We start from the raw sequence: 19,433 nt of genomic DNA on the forward strand, positions 1-19,433 counted from the left end.
ATTTAAAAGATGAATGTGAATATTGCTTTTGGAAAATGGATACAGACTAACATGGTAATCACATTGCATTTAATGAATAATGTCATGAGCTCAATGTCTCTCTCTTTATAAACCCTTCCAGGGCGGAATCTCAAAGAGTAAGCCCACATTTCTGCATAATTTGATATTATTGCAGTCATAATGAAATATTCATTTATGTTATTTCCATGTGGCCTAGTCAGGAAAAGCAGAATGTTTTCCAAATGCTTGACAAAGAGCGGATAATACAGTATGAGATCCCTACGTAGTATGATTCTCCAATTTACAAGGGAACTATGGAACTATGTGCGTGAATATAGAATCTTGCACTTGCAAATAACAATTACATTATATACTTGGTCCTTTATATGAACTGGTTTGTACATAATGCCTGAAACAAAAAGCTACTTTATTTTTTTATTTTTATATTCATTAAAAACCCCCAGAGGATCTCCCCACCCAAGACATTTTCTACATAAATAAATAACTTTCACTTTTATATAACCACTTTTCTGAACATTTACATTTGTATGTTGTACAATATCTACACACAATAGGTTATCATCCCTTGCACATTGAAATAAATTTACATACGTTTCCTCCCGTTGTGCATTTTTCTCATTGCTCACGTTTAGTATTTTTAAAGGCCATATCTAATTCTTTACACTCGAGTGTTTTATGTCTGTCTGGTTTGTCCAAATAGGGTTACAGCTCATTCTGCAGCGAGATAAATGCTATGACCTCCCTGGAACTTATACTATGCAGAATCTACTGTGTGCTTTATAATAGGAGTGGTACGTGGTAATGTCTGCATTATTACAGTGGTAGGCAACTTCCACTCTCAATGTATACACTGCAAGGCAATTCTAACATTTAATGGATCGGTATAAAGATTATTTGTAAAAAAAACAAACAGAAAACGTTTGCTGGACCAAAATTATGTATTACTGCAGTGTGCAATGTAATATTTAAAAATGTCTATAGGACATAAGCTTTTAGCAGAGGCAGGACCTAGCTTATATTGGGAGAGCAGTGCAATACGTTGCTGTATTCTTGTGCAGGCAGAAAGGTGCAGATTACTCTCAGACTGGCATTAACACCATCCCCTGGTGAGCCAGGGCAGCAGTGACTGGCAGGGCAGAGTACGTATCAGAAGAACACTAATTGGGTACATACACAGTCTAAACAAGTAGATCACATAGAAGCTGAAAGAATTCCCTTTTTGGCTTTCTGTTCACCTGTATGGGTGACAATCATGGAGTATCACAGTGCTAGAACGTGTACAGCAGTATACTGTTCTCTTTACGTAACATCACATGGTAAAAAGTGTTAGATTGAGTTAAATTAAGTGCTAGGAAAACGGCTTTGTTTTATAATAATGTTTGCAACTTACATTAAGCACAAGGTGTGTATCAGTCCTTGAATGAGGAGAGTAGACAATGTTCCAGCAACTTTCCATGCATCTGTAAGTAACGTTACCTCAGTTAATGGAGGAGCTGAGAAAATTGAGATATGGCCTTCTACGCTACTACTATATTTATTTGGCACGCCTACATAATTATGCGTGCTGGGGTGAAACAACAGCACAAAAAATATCTATCCCCCAGCTTAGCAATATTGAAATGATCATGCACTACAGGTAAGGATGTGTAGCTACATGAGATGGTAACAGATCTCCAATCTAAAAATTATCAGTGCAAAGAAAACAATGAGGTTTGTACAGTTGAGCAACTACACGCAAAAAGCAGCAAAACAGGACACTTACAGGATCTTATGAACTTTAGCTACAAAAGGAGTTTAGATTAATGGTTTGGACTTGTCCTCTGATCGTCAAGATTACAGGTAAGTACACCTGCGTAGTGCTTTCATATCTGTTCTGTACAGGTTCAGTCCGCAGGATGCTGAAATGAGCAATTCAGACTGTCAGAGATTTAGGAATATTGTCATTACATGAAAAGTGTTTTTTTTTCCTTTCCACAAAAAAATGTTTTCATTTCTTAACCTTTTGTGCCTTGGTTTAAAAGACAGAAAGAGGAGAAGAGCAGGATTAAGCCACTGTTTGCCGTGGTGTCCATCTTGTTCTGTGGAGGCTGCCTCTTGTCAGAGTATTCGATGGACTTTTAGCTTTCAGGAAAAAGTGCAGACGACACTCTTTCCCTGTTCTACCGTACATGTGCTGTGCATTCTGTTCAAAGATGGGTAAGGTATCGGAGGCATTTATTTACATCAAATAGTCATTGAACCTGCTTAAAAAATAATAAAAATAAATAAAAACATTGGGCTACGTATGTATTGATTCGTCCCCCTCTGTGGTTCTGCCGTGATTATCTTCTGGGCATCAGTACCCTTTTTAAGGCCTGCAGTTCAACACTTCTGGTCTCCAGCTTTGCTAATGTTGTTATATAGTAGCACCATTTTGTTACCTCCACCTCTGTCCCTTGTTTTCCCCCCTACTTTTGAAGTGTCAAGAGCAAAGCGCACAAGAAAATGTTCAGGGTGTGTGGGAGCTCATTTCTGACTTAAAACGCCAGATTCCAGCTTGCCGGTGGCCGCACTCCTTCCCCAGCATCCTGCAGCGATACTCATACTTCTTTGGCTACGTTCCTTTTCCCGATCCCGGTCACTCTCAGACTGACTCTGTGTTCGCTCTGGTTTGTGGTTGCTGCTACCTGTGGGTTGTGATGAGATAGTACGAAGCAAATGATTTCTCTTCCTCAGAAAATCTGTCTGGCCTGGGAGACAGAAGCTCCCTTTCCGCAGTGCTATCCTATTGGTATTCTTGGCAGGCCGAGACCGGTGGCTATATTCCAGTTGGGCAAGGTGAGAGGCATAACCATCCGTTATAAACTGTAAGAGAAATACATATGTTGGCAGAGGCAATGTTCAGCATATTGCTGCATTTGCTTTTGGTCATGCTTTCAAATGGAATGTCCATCCAGAAATTTGTCAGTGTTCTCAACATTGAGTCCCATCTCTGATGCTGCATTTCTTTCTAGAAGTGTATACAGTATATATTTCTGGGTATGGATCATTGGATAGACATATTAGGTCTATAAGCATTAGGTCAACCACTAAAGGTCGACCTGACTGAAGGTCGACATGGATTAGGGTCCAGAATGTCGACATGAATAAAAAAGTGCACCGCCGCGCTCGCCATGCTTCGGGCACAATATATTATTCTCCCACCACGCCCTAGTGGATGGTAGGCCATGAAATACTGCCTGTCGGCACATGTCGGCTCAAAAAAAAAAGTGAAAAACCCCATGTCGCCCTTTTGACTGTCGACCTTCCCCATGTCGACCTAGCGAGATACAATCGATGGGTAGACCACATGATGGTCAACAGTCTTAGGTCGACACCGTTAAGTGAAGGTCAACAGGTGTCTAGGTCGACCTGGCTGAAGGCCGACAGGTGTCTAGGAGGACACATGTGTTAGGTCAACATGGGTTAGGTCGACAGTCAAAAGGTCGATATGGGGTTTTCACTGTTTTTGAGCCGGCATGTGCCGACAGGCGGTATTTCATGCCCTACCATCCGCTATGGCTTCAGAGGGAGGAAACATTTACGTATTTTGTTACTACGAAGCCATTGCAAGTGCAGGTGCTGTAGTATTATAAAAGATTAGTGCTGACTAATACGTTTTTGCTTTTCATCCATATATGGCATGTATATTGTGATGAAGCCACTGCCCTTGGGAGTATGGGATTAACGTAGTGCCTCCTATTACTTTCTGTATAATATGCAATCCAGTAACTCACAGCTGGTGAAATATTAATTTAAAATAGTGGCCTCGCTATTGTCAACCTTTTTACCACAAAAGCACTTATTAACCAAGTACTCTAATAATATACTGTAGATTGGGAAATGCAGCATACACTGTATTTTATAAATTCAGGTCTACAAACTGTGGCCATGCTTACTGATACAGTGGTCAGGACTTTGTGGACTGTGTGCTATTACACAGTATGACATGACTTGTTCTGGGTATTGGCAAGAACTCTCTAGAATGTTTCTCATTGTGATACTGTATGTACAGTAAGTATCACGTCTATCACATGTACTGGAGATATGTCTCTTAGGCTGTATACAGTATGTATGGTACAGTACACATCTTGGTTACCCGTATAGGTTTTAGATCTCTAATGTTCTTGTTTTGTGTATGTGCATTGTTGTCTACATGCTGAATGTACAGTAGTTCACAGGACTGTTGTTAGTCTAGGCAGAATAATCATATTACTGTGTAACTTCAATTACCTGCATAACACTAAAGTGCACTTGAACATATTAGCAATAAATTCCAAACTTAATGATAAAAAATGTTATTGAAGTGTAGTTCCAAGCATAATACCTGACACTGGTGTTGTAACTTCTTGGTGGGCCGACCTACAATAAAAATCTGCAATGGTGACAGACCTATAGCGCTGTATACAGAAATATCCTTTGTGGAGCCATATGCTGCGTGGATTTTCATGTGAATCTGTTAAAAAATGAACAGAATATAAACTGAATTAATGAAATAGAACATGCATATATTTGCCTTTTATAATTCATATTTAGGTAGACGCTGAGATAAAACAGCTGGTTATGTACAGTACATGCATCTACAGACATCTCAGTTTGAAACACTTGCATATAAATGAGCGTAACTGCGCAGCAATGTTGCTGTGCTTATGCACCAGGTATAGAGCACACTGATAATGTAGCCGGCTATTTCAGCAAGTGGAGGTTACATACTGTAGATGAGTTCAACTTGCGAGTCCCTGCATTTGGTTTCAGGGACACAGTGTGAGTGCAATTACAGGTAACTCGCCTGCAAGTTACAGTATATGTAGTTGGTGATATACAGATACACCAATGCAGATACAGTAATTCTGGCGATATTCCGTTAAAAACAAAGTTAAAAACTTTGTGCAAGTAAGTGGTTTTCCCTTGTATGTATATGTAATATATGTAATGTGTAAAGTACATTCTGTGCCATTGTAATACTAACAATATTCTGGCAATATTACTGTATGAAATTAGTATTGTGCAAAGCCGATATTGTCTAAAGCAGTCACTTATACTGTAAATTGCGCTGAAATGCTCCTAATATTGCATGTTCATGTTTTCCCTCCAAGAACACATACACCTTCCTGGATTCATGTGAGGTGACCCTGGGGATCAGTTCTGATCAGTAGAAGTACATTACTAATGACAATCAGGGAGGAATATGATAATGTGTATTAGTAATATAGTGGCTAGTGTTGTGTACATTTATACCTCCTTTCACACCACAGCTATCACATGGTATATTGCCATTCTGTAAGCATTTCAAACCGGTTCTAGCTGCAGTGTGAAAGCGCCACTGTGAATTTACTGGGTACAAAAACCCAGTATTTGAAAATGGGTTGAAAGAAGGATCCTACAAGGTTCTGAGCCATTTCATTGTGCAGTGTGAAAGGCTCAGACCCAGTAATAACCCTGTAATAATCCAGGTCCATCATGCAATGTGAACGGGGTTTTACTGTACATAACAGATCTTACATCTTGGATCAGGCTTTTCAGAAAGTTTGCTTTGTGTCGCAGGGGGTCATGGACCAATCCATCGCAGAACGACACAATGCCATGCGGAAAGTTGTGCTGTGCAAGCCATGCTACCACCCTTTGCTTCTGCATGTCAGGTCTGCCTGTCACATAGATAATGAGGTAGCCGAGGTCCTGCCAGTGCCTAGAGGAACATAAAGAAGATATAAGAACGGTGCCGTGTAAACACCTTCATAGCTGACTAAGGGGGACATACACCAAACCTTCTAATGTGTGGAGCAGGTGCCCACACCAACCAATCATCTTCTAACTATTACTCTATACAATGTACTACATAAATAGCAGACGTTGATTGGTTACTATGGGCACCTTCTCCACTAAAAGGCTTTATACATCTCCCACTAAGCCTTTGCAGTCCATGTAAAACATACTGTACCTCACTACATCCACTGCTCCTGCTCGGACTTTGGGGTCGCTGCCCATAATAGATACACTGGCAGCAAATGATCCGTCGATGCTGAACACTACAAATTCTGTTGATTTCGGTAAAACATGGAGGTAGCTGTCTGCGAATGTGTGGTCCCCCCTAGACAGGAAAAATGAAATGGAAATGTGATAAATGTGTGAGTAACTGCATCCACTTCCTTCTATATGCCAGACACAGGATATGGGGGTTATTCAGTAAAGATCCCAGTAGCAAAATCTTTCTCTATTGGACAAAATCATGTGCACTACCATGACCTAAAGTGATGGAGCTTGTATAGCTGCCACTTATAAACACTATAAGGGGTATTCAATTAGTTCCTTTTTTTTTGGTATAACCGAAAAAAAATGTAACTAATTTGATCCCCGACTATTCAATTGCGGCAGTTTTTGCCGCTATTGTAGACATTTCATATTGGCGAAAATTGCCTCAAAAAACAAAGTGACAAAAACACGGGGATCGGCAGCCAGTTAGCCAATTCTGGTGTTTTTTTTACACCAGAATTTTTCGACTTGGCAAAAAAAAAATCGTCTCTCCAATTAAATAGGGCGAATCCCAATCTGCCATAAAAAATAGAGAAAAGTGCAGATTTTTCGCCTAGGCAAAATATCAGACCTAATTAATACCCCTTTATATGTATCTTCAATATAATCTGAGACATTTACTTGCAAAGTACATGTAAGTGTTTATCATACCTTACCAATACTTAAAAGGAGAGATTTGGGCTATGCCACCATACACCGCTATTCTACATAGCAATAACTGGAGTCAGGGGGCGGCTTAATAGAGGGGACCAGTATGCCCCCTCCTCTTTACAGTGCCATAGACTCTGCACATTCACAAGTCTCCGGATATATGTAACCGCCATGTTCCTGTAGACCTAACTCTAGTGCACATGTGCAGATCAGCAGTGTCAATGTGGGATTACGGAGAGGTAATAGAGAGCAGTGTGTGCAGTATAGCCCCTCCCAAACCCAGGTGCCTGTATGTAGTACTGCAACCATTATGGAAATGTCTATGACTGGGACATACTGTATTGTGGTATTTAATAATGCTCAATTTATGTGGCCTAATGTCGCCACTACACCATCTAGAATTATTGACACAAGGCACAGTAGCAGGAGACCCTTTTGCCATAGCCCAACTAATTCAAAATTTGACATCCTGCACACATTCAGAGATGATAGACTTATTTTTATAATGCCATTATCTATGCAAGGCACTTCATATACCAAATTGTCATGTAGAGGTATACCAGCAACTTAGTGTGCAAGCTTACCGCTTCCTGCTTTGCCTTTTCACTGAGGTGAAGCAGGAAGCACTAGAACTGAGATGTACAAACAGGGTGTGGGGTCACACATGTAGCTGTCGAAAGTGATAGCTGCAGGTGTCAGAATGACCGCTGCTACTGACTATGTATTTATTGCCTGGTGTATTGGTGCAATATATTAGAGATTTCAGTTGCTGTCAGCCTGAACCAGCCTGACAATGACCTATCTCATTAGCAATGTGTTTTTACTCACAAAACTGCTTTTCACAAGATGTTTTCTAAAGAGATTGTTGTGTGTGAGGATTATCAGTTGCTGCGAATGGAGATACTCAATCCACCCTGTCTGACACCAACAACCACCAAAAAACTAAAATGGTTTGTCCAGTAGACAAGAACACAGGCAATGGGAAGTAAGGCGGTAAAGCTGAACATGACTTTGCTGTATCTTCTATATGCACCATCTTGTGCTCATTTGACAATCAGGGAAATTGTTTCACAGGAGTATTTAGACAGCATTACAATTTCATTGTGCTATCAGTAAGATAATAATCCAGTGCTGGTATAATAACCATGGCCGCTACAGGGGACTGCAGAATAGGGTTAACGCTACACAGGCAGCACAGAAATAGGTTTTATGTAAATTTTACATACTATTATAACAAATGGTCTTTATCTATCCCACCTTTCCCCAGGAAAAGTAAGAAGTCAGATGGATGTCAATGCAGTCATACTCATACCTTCTATAGGATGGTCAATGTACCCCTATGGGTGCAGCATATGTACAGTGTGCAGTTACAGCTATATTAACCGTTACAGTTCGGTGCCATGTTGCCAATTAAGCGGATAGTGCTTGAAAGCAAATAAAATGTAGAATGAAGTAGAAGTCACAATACCTGACAACCATTTTCAGTGGATACACTCCAACTCCAAGTCTTTTATGTTCAGGGATCAAGTAAGAAATCCTGCCACTGCTGTTTGTTATTTCAGTATCAAAGTAAACCCATTCGCCAGATGGAGGTTGGGTCATAATATGAATATCAACCTGGATAAAAGCAAAGTTTTTAAAAAGGTGAGAATGCTAAACACAGTATTATTGCTAGGAAAGTGACCTGGTGATTAAAGTGTTAAAACATTTCTGTCAGAATTCCATGTACAGGTATTATATTGCCAAAACTGTTGTAGTGTCCAAGCTGGCACATGAATCCGAAAGCCCATTTCCCTCTAACAGACTGGACGCCCTGCAATCTCTTTGTTTCCAAATTTATCTTATAACTTGCATGGCCCTATTTTATGGTGCTATTTCCACACACTGTGGTGCCTTACACATAAATGACATGACTCACATTATTCAAAATGGTATTCGTTTGCATAAAATCATAATGAGCAACATAAGCAGACTGGCTTGGACAAAAGTCAGGAAAAACTGTGACAAAGACTACAAAATGACACTTGTGTTAGTTAGATATAGCCATCGGAAGGTTATTAGCCTACGTAGCAATGTTTTTGTTGTTTTAAACAAGAATATAATCTAACTTCAAATAATGCAATACAGCACTGAGATAAAATGGATGTTCTCTATTTAAAAAATGTATAAAAAAAAAACACCTGACTGGGGTAAAAAACAAACAAAAAAACACCGAAAAAAATAATTGCCTTTGGTAGACCATATTTTGGACCTCTTTGCATGAGCTCCCTGATGTAGGGCTAGTGAATGAACGGACAGTGAGGGTTTGTGTCAAAGCTTTATTAATAATAATAATAATAATAATAAAGTGAATAATCTTTTTAATCTGTCATGATGGTTCTCAGATATAATTTCACAGCATACTAGATCTTATTATCACTCCGTCGCATGAACATGGCTCCATAGTGAGCTCCATCACCCAAAGTCTGTTGGTATCCGGATGATAGACAGACAGCACATAGTCAGTATGTCGACACCAGATGGTTGATAGGCACTAGGTCTATAGGGTCAATAGGTTGACAGCTGAATGGTTGATACGGACATTGGTTGACATAGTTAAAAGGTTGAAAAAAAAATAGAACCCACCTTCCTACCGGTTATACACTATGGCCCTCATTCTTGTTGACTTTGCAAGCCAACTAACCCACACGTGCTCCCAGCAAATGTCTCCGCCGGCCATCAAATGAATTCTGTAGCGCTCCCTAATCTAAGTCACTCTCTGGTGACTTAGATTAGCGATGCCCTGCTCCGTCAGCTGCTCGCCCACCGAAGGCAGGAAGCCACCCCAATTTGCATGCGGGAGCCCAGCAGTTTCCTGGGCGCAACCAGAGTTTTCATGGGTATGCCCAGGAAAGAGTGGGCGTTTGCACCCCGCACGCCTCCTGAATGCACCCCCCCACTGCAAGCGCATCGGATGCTATGCAAGTCTCAGAGGGTGCAAGACCTGCACATGTGCAGATCTACAACATCGGTCCCCCTTGCGAATTCGCAATGGGGCAAATCAAGCAGAATGAGGGCCTATGTACCTTATTGCATTACATGCATCAGCTGATTGTTAACTGTGTAATTATTGCTATTATGTAGTTCTTAGTTTAAAGACACCACCTTTCCTTTATACAGTAGCTGTTCAAGTTTTCTGTAAAAACATATTAATACCTTAAATCCACACAAATAATCCTACTACCCCATCCCTTACCCTTAATCTGAACCCTGACCATAATACTCTAACACTAATGCCCTAACCAAACCAGTCACCAAAACCCCTAATCCAGCTCTAACCCTAATAACCACCCCCTAACAGGGCAGACTAAATGGACGAAATGGTTCTTAGCTGACAATTTCTAGATACAATTATTCTGCAATTCCGGCTTTGTTTTGCATCTTGCGACTGTTGTTTGTACTATCTTCATCATTTTTTATTTTAATATTTTCAACACTGTGGAACTTTGCTCCCTTACTATGTATTCTGTTGCAAATGCACATTTTTTTTAAATTAAATAATGTATTTAAAAAATAAAGCAGACATTGTTTTTCATGGATATTCATGATCTTTAGGAGTTCGGTTTAGGCACTTGGAAGCAGATGTATTAAGTCTTAAAAAGAGATAAACGTGAAGTTGATAAAGAGTGATAAACATCCAGCCAATCAGCTCCTAACTCATTCTCAAGCACTGCCTATAACAAGGCAGTTGGGAGCTGATTGGCCGGACCTTTATTACTTTTTATTACCCTTGCAGTTATCTTTTTTTTTGGCTTAATTAATCTGCCCCTTGGTGAGGGTTAGCCTGCAAAAGAAGACCGTTAGGACTATTTCACACACTCTTGCTCCTGCCGGGCAGCGAAAACCTGCATGGCCAGGAAGCCGTGCAGCACACAGTAGTTTAGAATGGAGGGGATGGCCTTAGCCCGGCAGCCATCCCTTCCAGTGGTGGGATCCGGCTGCAACCGGGCGGCCAGGCCGTGGCCGTCCTGTCTGAATGGACACAATTGTGTCCATTAGTAACTACTATGCACGGCACAGCTTCTGGCCGTGCAGGATTTCGCCAACCGGCAGGAGCCGGAGTGTGTGAAATAGCCCTTAGAGTTAGGCACTTGGCGGAGGGTTTGGGTTGTGCTACAGAAGATTTGATTATGGTTAAAATAACAACAAAAAAAGTTAATAATTACTACATACAGTAAATAAACTCTTCAAATGTTAAATAAATTATCTGGGTCACTGGGTGAGCACAACATAATACCCAAGCACACAATACAAGGCACAAAAATACATAACTAAAAAAACAAAAACAATAGTAGTAGTAAAAAGTAACACAGTAATGCAGCTGCAAAGTAGGGTTAAAAATATATGAAAATAGTTGGAGGTTATTTAGCAATTCTAAAACAGAATGTGCACATAACAGACCTTTTCTCCTGTGAGTGTGACCATATCCAAAGGGCCATACATAAACCTCCCAGTAAGCGCCTGAGGTCCATCTTCATTGGCTACAGCATCATTAATCCTGTGGTTGGCTGCAACATTCTAAAAAAATGGGACACCCAAGATTTCCAAGGTTAATGACATTCACTTTACAGTGTAAATTTGGCAAAGTGACCCCTACTGTCATCACTACTGAATACAAGGGCGTAACTACCATAGGTGCCAGGGGTGCAGTTGCTATGGGGCCCAGAGCTGAAGGGGCCCATCTCTACTGTTTAAGTAATATGGTTTACATACATTTATCACCATCAGTTGCTAAATAAGGGACCCTTACAATCTTTTGCTATGGGACCTACGAATATCTAGGTACGCCCCTGACTGAATCTGCAGGTACTTAGAATCTGATAGCAGAAAAGGACCCACATAGTTCTTCTCTGCTATTTCTCGGTGCATGTTTAAGGTGGATTTGCTGCCTTCCTCAATGCTATTATTACTTTCAAAATATATGAATGTTTCTGTTACATCACATATAATCCTTCACTCTTCTGAACAGTGCATGTTCATTACTCCAAGTACTTCCTAATTTATTTAAATATTATTAATTACTTTTTTTGGGATAGCACCCCGAGGGTTGTAAATAATAATGTGAGATCTTACCGATGACTTACAAAGTGCCACTTATATCACCACTGCATTTTCTGCCTGACACCACTGCGTGCTTACCTTCATACCATCTGCCGCTAGAACTCTAGGTAACGTTCTTTTTTTGTTGTTGAAATTACCAATAATTCTACTTCTGGATGTCTGTGCCAAATGCATTTTTACATTTTGATGCAGTGGATTTAAGAATATTAAACTCAAGCCTGTTCTTCTCAAAGTAAATCTATGCATTTTATTTATGCATTCTTGTGTACCAACATTGGTGAAATCTTCATATTGTCTACAATTTTTTTATTTATTTCTTTGTAAACCACAAGTGTTATCTATGGGGACTACTTTAAACAGACCAGTACTAACTCCTTATGCACTCTGATGGTTACCAGGCCGTCGGGACCACGAGTGTCGGGGTAATGACTGTCGGGATCCCGACGTCGGGGGAATGACTGTCGGTATCCCAACTGTCGGGAAACTGTCCGGCACCCAAAGTCCACATAATGGGTGTTTTTGTACAGATCAGGTCTGTTTTTTTTAAAACACTTAAATGAGCACAAATTAGCCATACACAACATACTGTATATGGAAATACAGTACTTAGCAACCCTAGTGTGATCGTTACTTAACAGAAGGCCCTTCGCTATGAGACAGCAGTAGACGTGTTCTGTTAGTGACATTCGGGTGGCAATTTACACACTCCTGTACATAGCATTATAGCACCACACAACAATTTCTTCTCTACATTGTATAAAGTACCCAGTAAGCATCTGTCTGAACCACAGGACAAACTTTTTATACTGTTTTCATAAGTCTATAGAGCATTTGTTGCTGAAGGTTTAGGTGTATGAAACATTATTTTCTGTCAATATGGACCCGAGTAGTGAAGATTTTAGTGAAGCAAGTCAAAGAAAAAATGGCTTTTAGAATGCTTTTTTGGCTTATTCTGCATAAACCATTAACTATATCTCACAATCATGAACATTATTTCATATTATGGGGTTATTCAATTAGGTCCAATTTTTAGCCTAAGAGATTCACCCTATTCAATTGGAGTGACAATTTTTCATCTAGGCTAAAAAAAAAAAAACCTAAATCTGCTTTGCCCTAGAATAACCAAGTATCAGATTGACAAGTTGAGACTTATGTGAATAACGATAAAATGCTTTGGACTACAGTTACCCGCAGTTTAACGTGAGTCCGCTTCCTCAGCCACTTCTCCCTTGGCTTAGATGGACTGAACACAGACACTTCTTTACCAACCAACTCCAAAACACTTGCAGTTTCGTGTCTCATGACCTGAAATTTACATAAACGTAATTCTTCATACTGTATCTCATAATTATTATATTAACAAACCAAATGGTTTCTAAAACATACTTTAGAAAATTTAGTTCTGCAACTGTTACTTCAGCGTTTTACTTTACAACTTACACACATTACCAGTAACCGTGTTTGCCATATTATTAACATTACCGCTGTATACTACAGTACTATTTACACCAATTACATATTTATTCTATAAAGTGTATTTATCTCTAAGAAACACTGTGCCAGTGACAGTCTATTAATGACTGATGGGCTAGACTTCCCAAGGTGCCACGGAAAACACTTTCAGATTGAGATATCAATTGTAGCTGGGTCATCAGGCCACTTTTATTTTTTTAATAGTTTAACAATGTATTGATATGTGTCGTGTACAGGGATTCCTAACAGACGAGACCTTTGCAGTTTATACAGAAGATGCTGGTGGGACTAAAGGTGCCCATACACAGTGCAAAAATGTCCTCTCATGTCTGGGCATCTCATCGCACAGTACAAAATGTATGTGCTGCACATACATTTTGTACTGCCTTCTGATCGCATCACATGGAAAACGCATGCATTGTGATGCGATCCAGCCCATAATGGGTGCGATCATCGCACCGTGTATGGGCACTTTAAGGGCTGCTTGCTGGGCTGCGAAAGCACTTCCCCCGCATGGCCCCGCCCCTGTGAGCAGCGCCCTGTGAGCACTTCCTTCGCCTGGCCCCACAATGTGAGCAGCAAGCAAAGGCTAACCTTCGCTATCTGCCTTTGGGTTGGCGGCTTGCGCACTGCGCAGGTCTGAATGACCCTCTAAATAACAAGAAATGTTAGGTGTATGTTTTGTGTATTCTGCTCCCATGGCTGAGCTTTGTTCAGAAATCAGTGTTTAATAAACTAAGCTATATAAAATATTACTAAGTGAAATGATCACAGGAGGCATTGTTTCCCTGGGGTCTATATAACTAGAAATTTATATCCATGTTCCTATTATAACAAGCATTTTCTCCATAAAGTCGAAAAATACGCCCTACTGATAACTAAACTATTTGGGGTGTTTTAAAACAGTTACTTAACGATGATCAAACTGAAGCACTAACATCAGCTCTATCACCAGCTTATCATTTACCTGTCTTAATAGGAATGAAACGACATCTGTGGATTCCCAATAACTGGCATGGAAAAGGTGAGGAAGAGCAACAGTAGGGAACGCAGTGAGGGCATCCGGACAATACAAGGCATAGTCAATCCTTTTTGTACCCCACCACTTTGCTGCAACTAACAAGGGAGAAGTAGGTTACCTCTTTTGCCTTACAAAAATAATATGATAGAGTGATAAAAAGGAGAGCAGTGGTCAATAAAAGTGTTCATAGACATTTTGGGGCTGATCCAATTCTCACAGAAATGCAGCCTAAGAAAGGAACAAGCGGAATTACAGCACAAGAAAGTCTTAGTGCATAATCGCACAGTGACAGTGATAGGATGCATTATTACTGAAATATATCCAGCCCATAAAATGGCTGCCACTATTGCGGGCAGGTGAGAAGATTAAGATTTGTATATTTATAAAACAATGAACATGAGGCTAGTAATAATAAAGGAAGCAAATAAAATTCTAAACATGCGTCACATGCATCTGCAGTTTTCCAAGCCAGAGACATTTCATAGCAAACCCAGAACGATTCACAGCAAAACCGTTAGGGTTAATTATCTGGTTTCTGCATGCAAACCTCTGACCAATCATCAATGCTAGTTTTCCAGTTTAAGGAATAAGATAATGATGCAAAAAGCATAAAGAAAAGTCTTTGAGATTTCCAACAAATGTTACAATGTTGTAATATAATTACATTTCACCCGTAGAGTCACTACTGTTAAAGAGAAATCATCACCAAAACTGTATTTGTCACACGTTAGTTTCAGTTTCAATTTAATGCTAATAATGTTTGCAGTATTGGAAAATAACTGAAATAGATTAAGAAGCAGAGTGTGGTCCTCTTTGTATCATTTAGTCTAAATTTAGAAGAGAAATTATAGTATGAGATAAAATATTGTCTGCGTAAAAGAGAAGTGAAAGGTGACAAAACAAAGACGTGTTCTATTATGCACAATATCAGAATTCCGTTGATAAGTAGGATGTCCACCATGTACTGCTCCAAGACAAAGAAAAATCATCTCTTAGATTTTGGTGATTATTTCTTATCATACAGGCAAGTGATAGTACTGGTTAAAGTACACAGATGCTGATAGAATTTGCGGGCATATTAGTTTATTAATACCTCAAGTGTTTTAGTTTGGAACCAAATTTGTTCCTCAATTATAGAGCTATACCGTAAGTGTTGTGCTCATATATCTAACATCTCTACGGATGCATATTCTACAGGTGATAAAAGGTAAGCTGACAGAAATATTACTCCGATGTCAGGTTACAGAAATATAAACAAATTCACCGTTAAAAAAGCAATAAAGGTGGAAAACTTATATAACCACCTTCCTTTTCAGGATAAGCTACATCACATAAAAAAAATACTGTCAATATATTTTTTTCATGTATATATTTAATATAAAGTAACAAGGAGATAGGATACCAGAGATTTTCCAATTTTTAAATTTCAGATGTTGAAATGAAAGTGAGTCGAACAAAAGGAAATAAGAACATGAACTGTGTTTTAAGTAATACAGGGTGAGGCAAAAAAAACAAACAAACAAGAACTCTCATATTAACATTAATAAGAAATGCATGACGGATGCTAATCAACATTTAGTATATAATCTATAAGTGCATAAAACACAGTTTAATTTCAGTTAGTTTTGAATATATTTCATAATTTCTTGGCATATAGCAGCCTTCTGTTTAACCCTTTAAATGCCGACATCTCTGTGAGAGATGTGCAAAATATCAGCTAAAAATTCCAGCGTCTCTCACATTTGTTATATAAATTCAAATAAAAAAATGTTGTGTAAAAAAAGATTTCCTATATGGGGTAAATATTACAGGTCATTATGATGAATAAAAAAGGTTTGCTTATTTATTTGTTAGATATAGAAGCAGGTTCCAAAACATTCTTCTTTATATGGCTACCCTATATACAAACAATATCACCATATACATAAAACTTTCAGGCCTACTATGTGGTATAACAGAGTTCCTTGCTTCTGGGTGCCCACCATTTTAGATAGCATTCTAATATTTAGATGCATTTTGATAGTACTTATTGTTACAACTGTCATGCTTTTGAATGCATCTGACAATTATGTATAACCTTGCAAACTTATTTATTGTTCACATAATTTTTGTATGAGATTCCCTGAGTGCCCATTCATTTTCTGGTTATATGCTGTGGGCAGTACTACGCTGCTGCCTTCTGTTAGCTGGCACCGGGGCAAGCTATTGATAATTGCAGCTCATCTTAGTCCTGAGTGACGGCCCTTCCTGCTCTCTATCTCACACACACACCGATGGTGGAAATAGTGGCGGGACCCTATTCAATGATGTCTTACCCGACAGCACTGAACACGGATCTCGGAAGAACGGGCCTGACTTTACAAGCAGTCGGTCCCGTTCTGCCGAGAACGGCTGGGAATTGTTGAGCACCCGGCTGTAGCTTGACGATTTTCATCTGTATATCGTGGCCACGCCCCCTTTTTCGATGCTCGGCAGGCGGGGCACCGGACTGAATACCCCCATAGGGTTAATAAAGGTTCTTAGTCAATGTTTGTAGAGCTCAGCTTCAGATGGTCCTGTTGGCTGTGCAGCCTTTCATGAAGTGGATGTGGATTGTTTTCCGTCCAATAAGGAAAATTCTGCTGGTTAACTTAGCCAGACAAATTAAAGTGAGAATAGTCAGGGAAATGCAGCAATAACGGTCGTAACTTCATAGAAATTGCTAGAAATCTCACAACTGAAGGCCAACATCTGGCTGATACATATTAAAAACCAACTGCAAATAAAGTGAATTTTATGCACTTATGTGGTAGATTTATGAATAGCATTTACCATGCCTTTTTTGTTAACCTTTAACATCTGGGAGGTGTTTTTTGCATCACTCTTTATGTAAAATGTACAAGTTGAAATGTATGACCGATTATTCCCCTTTATTCACTTCTTAAAACCAATAGCCTTGCAGTAAGGTGACTCAGTGACTCAAAATAAATGTGCTTGGAGAGGGGTTAGATGATGCCATTCTGCCCATTGGATGGGTTAATAATAGTAGGGAAGCCTCTCTACCTGGAATACCTTTGGAGATGTCCAAGTCTTGGATGCCTGGGATGATGTTGTGCTTCCAATCCCCCACCTCTAGCATTCTTCCTATGTGACTCTGCTCAGTATGGCACTGATTGTGTTTTGTGGGGGCGCTTGGTTTTGTGTTAGGTTTGTAAGGGAGAGCAAGCTGTGACAGAAGACTTAGCTTTTTGGAATTGTTAAGATGATTTTTTGTTTCTAAGGAACAAAGCAAACACACCAATTAACACCACAGAACATGCAAACCCACATCACGTTTACTTTGTTTTCCAGCAGAACATGGCTGCACAAACTAATGTGAATATGTTTTTTGTCATACACTATGCTTGCAAGAACTGTGCCTGGATATGTATTTTAAATGCATTTGCTGGAAGACAAAGTGAGTAAAACTACATATACTGTATGTGACACATTTTTATTTCCCCAGCCAATAGTGCCAGTATTGCATGTGATCCTTATAAGTCCACAAGTGTACTTCACATCTGGAACGAATGTAAGCAATTGTTTGTGGCATGACCGGCAGTGCCAGTGGGGTTTTGTTGCTTTCAGCAGAAAAAAAAGGGTCACACGGTATTATAGAGTAGAGTATTTAAAAGGAAGCAGAGAATATTTGGGACTAAAGAAGAAAACTTCCCTACTTGGAGTGCTAGATGCTATCTCTTATGCAGTCACTATTTAACTTAATTGTGTAACACAGCAAAACAGTATAATACTAGAATCAGAATGGAGAGCACTTCAACACAAATAGATAATAATAAAAGCTCTATTGTGCCATTAGTCTAGACAGTCAATCTCCTTAAGTATCCCTTTAAATAGTGAAATAGCTTTACCTCTGTGTAATATCAAATTAAATATGCATAGATTGGGAAAAAAAAGCAAAATACAATAAATGTAACCTGCAAGAGTCCAGCTATTTGAGATGGTGAAAGTAGGTAACTGACTGAATGGACATTAAGCAGTGGGGAACTCTTGTTGAATTGGCGGTGACAGCTGTTGATGTTCTGCTTGTATGCGGCGTAGCCTGAAGCACAATTCACCTGAGGGCATTTGTGAGCCCTACCACATGGCAGAGTAATCAATAGATCAAAGATGTTGGAGCGCACGTTAGCCCGCTACACCTGCCCTGAGTATTTTGAGTTTTTATGGTGTGACCAGAAGTACTAGGTGACTTGGAACACCTGCACGCAAAGTGGCGCCGTACTGCAGAGTGAGCAGCAGCTCATGGTTTGTCAACGTCCGTACTGAGGAAGGACTGGCTGCAGCCTGGCATCTGCATTATTTCTGGATTCCATTGTGTCACCAATCATCGATCCCGAGGTCAGCGCCCCCCTTCCATGCATCCCCAGCACTTTCCTTGAAGGTGCTCCAAGATTACTCTGCCGTGTAATAGCACACTGTTTACAAGTGCCCTCAGGTGAATTGTGCTTCAGGCTATGCCACACAGAAGCAGTACATCAATGGCTGTCACCGCCAATTGAACAGGAGTTCCCCACTGCTTCATGTCCATTCAAATGGAGTCAGTTACCTACTTTCACCATCTCAAATTGCTGGACTAAAGACTCTGCTCTGGGGAGACTCCTTGCAGGTTACATTTATTGGATTTTGCTTTTTTTCAAATCTATGTATATTTAATTTGATATTACACGGAGGTAGAGCATAGCGCTTACCATTTAAAAAGATATTCAAGGACATTGACTTAGATTAATGGCACAATAGCCTATATTAACAAGTATATTTAAAATCTATACGATTACTTACCAGTGAAGTTCATTTAGAGGCAATTATCTGTGGCTCAATTTGAATGTATGTTTATTGTTAACATCTATTTAGATGTGTTTTATATGTAAAATGATTAAATATTATCAATTTGTGTTGCATCGCTCTCTATTGATATTTTTTATGGTCTACTCAGAGATCCAGTATACCTGGCGAGAGCTACTTTCTACATAAATTGATGTAGATATTTAATTTTATACACAGAGTGTCTTTTGATAGGAGTCTTTTGATATTGATTTGCTTAGCACCTGAACCTTTTTAATAATGGTTTTATTTTTATTTGTGA

The 19,433-nt window shown here is 39.5% G+C and overlaps 1 protein-coding gene across 11 annotated transcripts in view; it reads right to left on the minus strand.

The window, feature by feature from the left end:
* Positions 1-425: 425 nt before the first annotated feature.
* The window catches only part of PITPNM2 (phosphatidylinositol transfer protein membrane associated 2), a 244,342-nt gene continuing 225,334 nt past the window's right edge, over positions 426-19,433 (minus strand). For 6 of the 11 annotated variants that reach the window (XM_083151213.1, XM_083151232.1, XM_083151249.1 and 3 more), the window contains 9 exons: positions 17,357-17,569; positions 14,261-14,409; positions 13,009-13,125; positions 11,161-11,277; positions 8,189-8,337; positions 5,978-6,127; positions 5,542-5,725; positions 4,367-4,495; positions 426-2,865 (listed from right to left, as the gene is read on the minus strand). In XM_083151213.1, coding sequence (XP_083007339.1) covers positions 2,527-2,865; positions 4,367-4,495; positions 5,542-5,725; positions 5,978-6,127; positions 8,189-8,337; positions 11,161-11,277; positions 13,009-13,125; positions 14,261-14,409; positions 17,357-17,569 — 1,547 coding nt within the window. In that variant the 3' untranslated portion in view covers positions 426-2,526. The remainder of the gene's footprint in view (positions 2,866-4,366; positions 4,496-5,541; positions 5,726-5,977; positions 6,128-8,188; positions 8,338-11,160; positions 11,278-13,008; positions 13,126-14,260; positions 14,410-17,356; positions 17,570-19,433) is intronic. The other 5 variants (XM_083151266.1, XM_083151263.1, XM_083151265.1 and 2 more) reach the window with 2 other exon arrangements.

The sequence above is a fragment of the Crinia signifera genome, chromosome 1, assembly GCF_055691185.1.
Source record: "Crinia signifera chromosome 1, ASM5569118v1, whole genome shotgun sequence".
In the NCBI taxonomy this organism is placed as follows: Eukaryota; Metazoa; Chordata; class Amphibia; order Anura; family Myobatrachidae; genus Crinia; species Crinia signifera.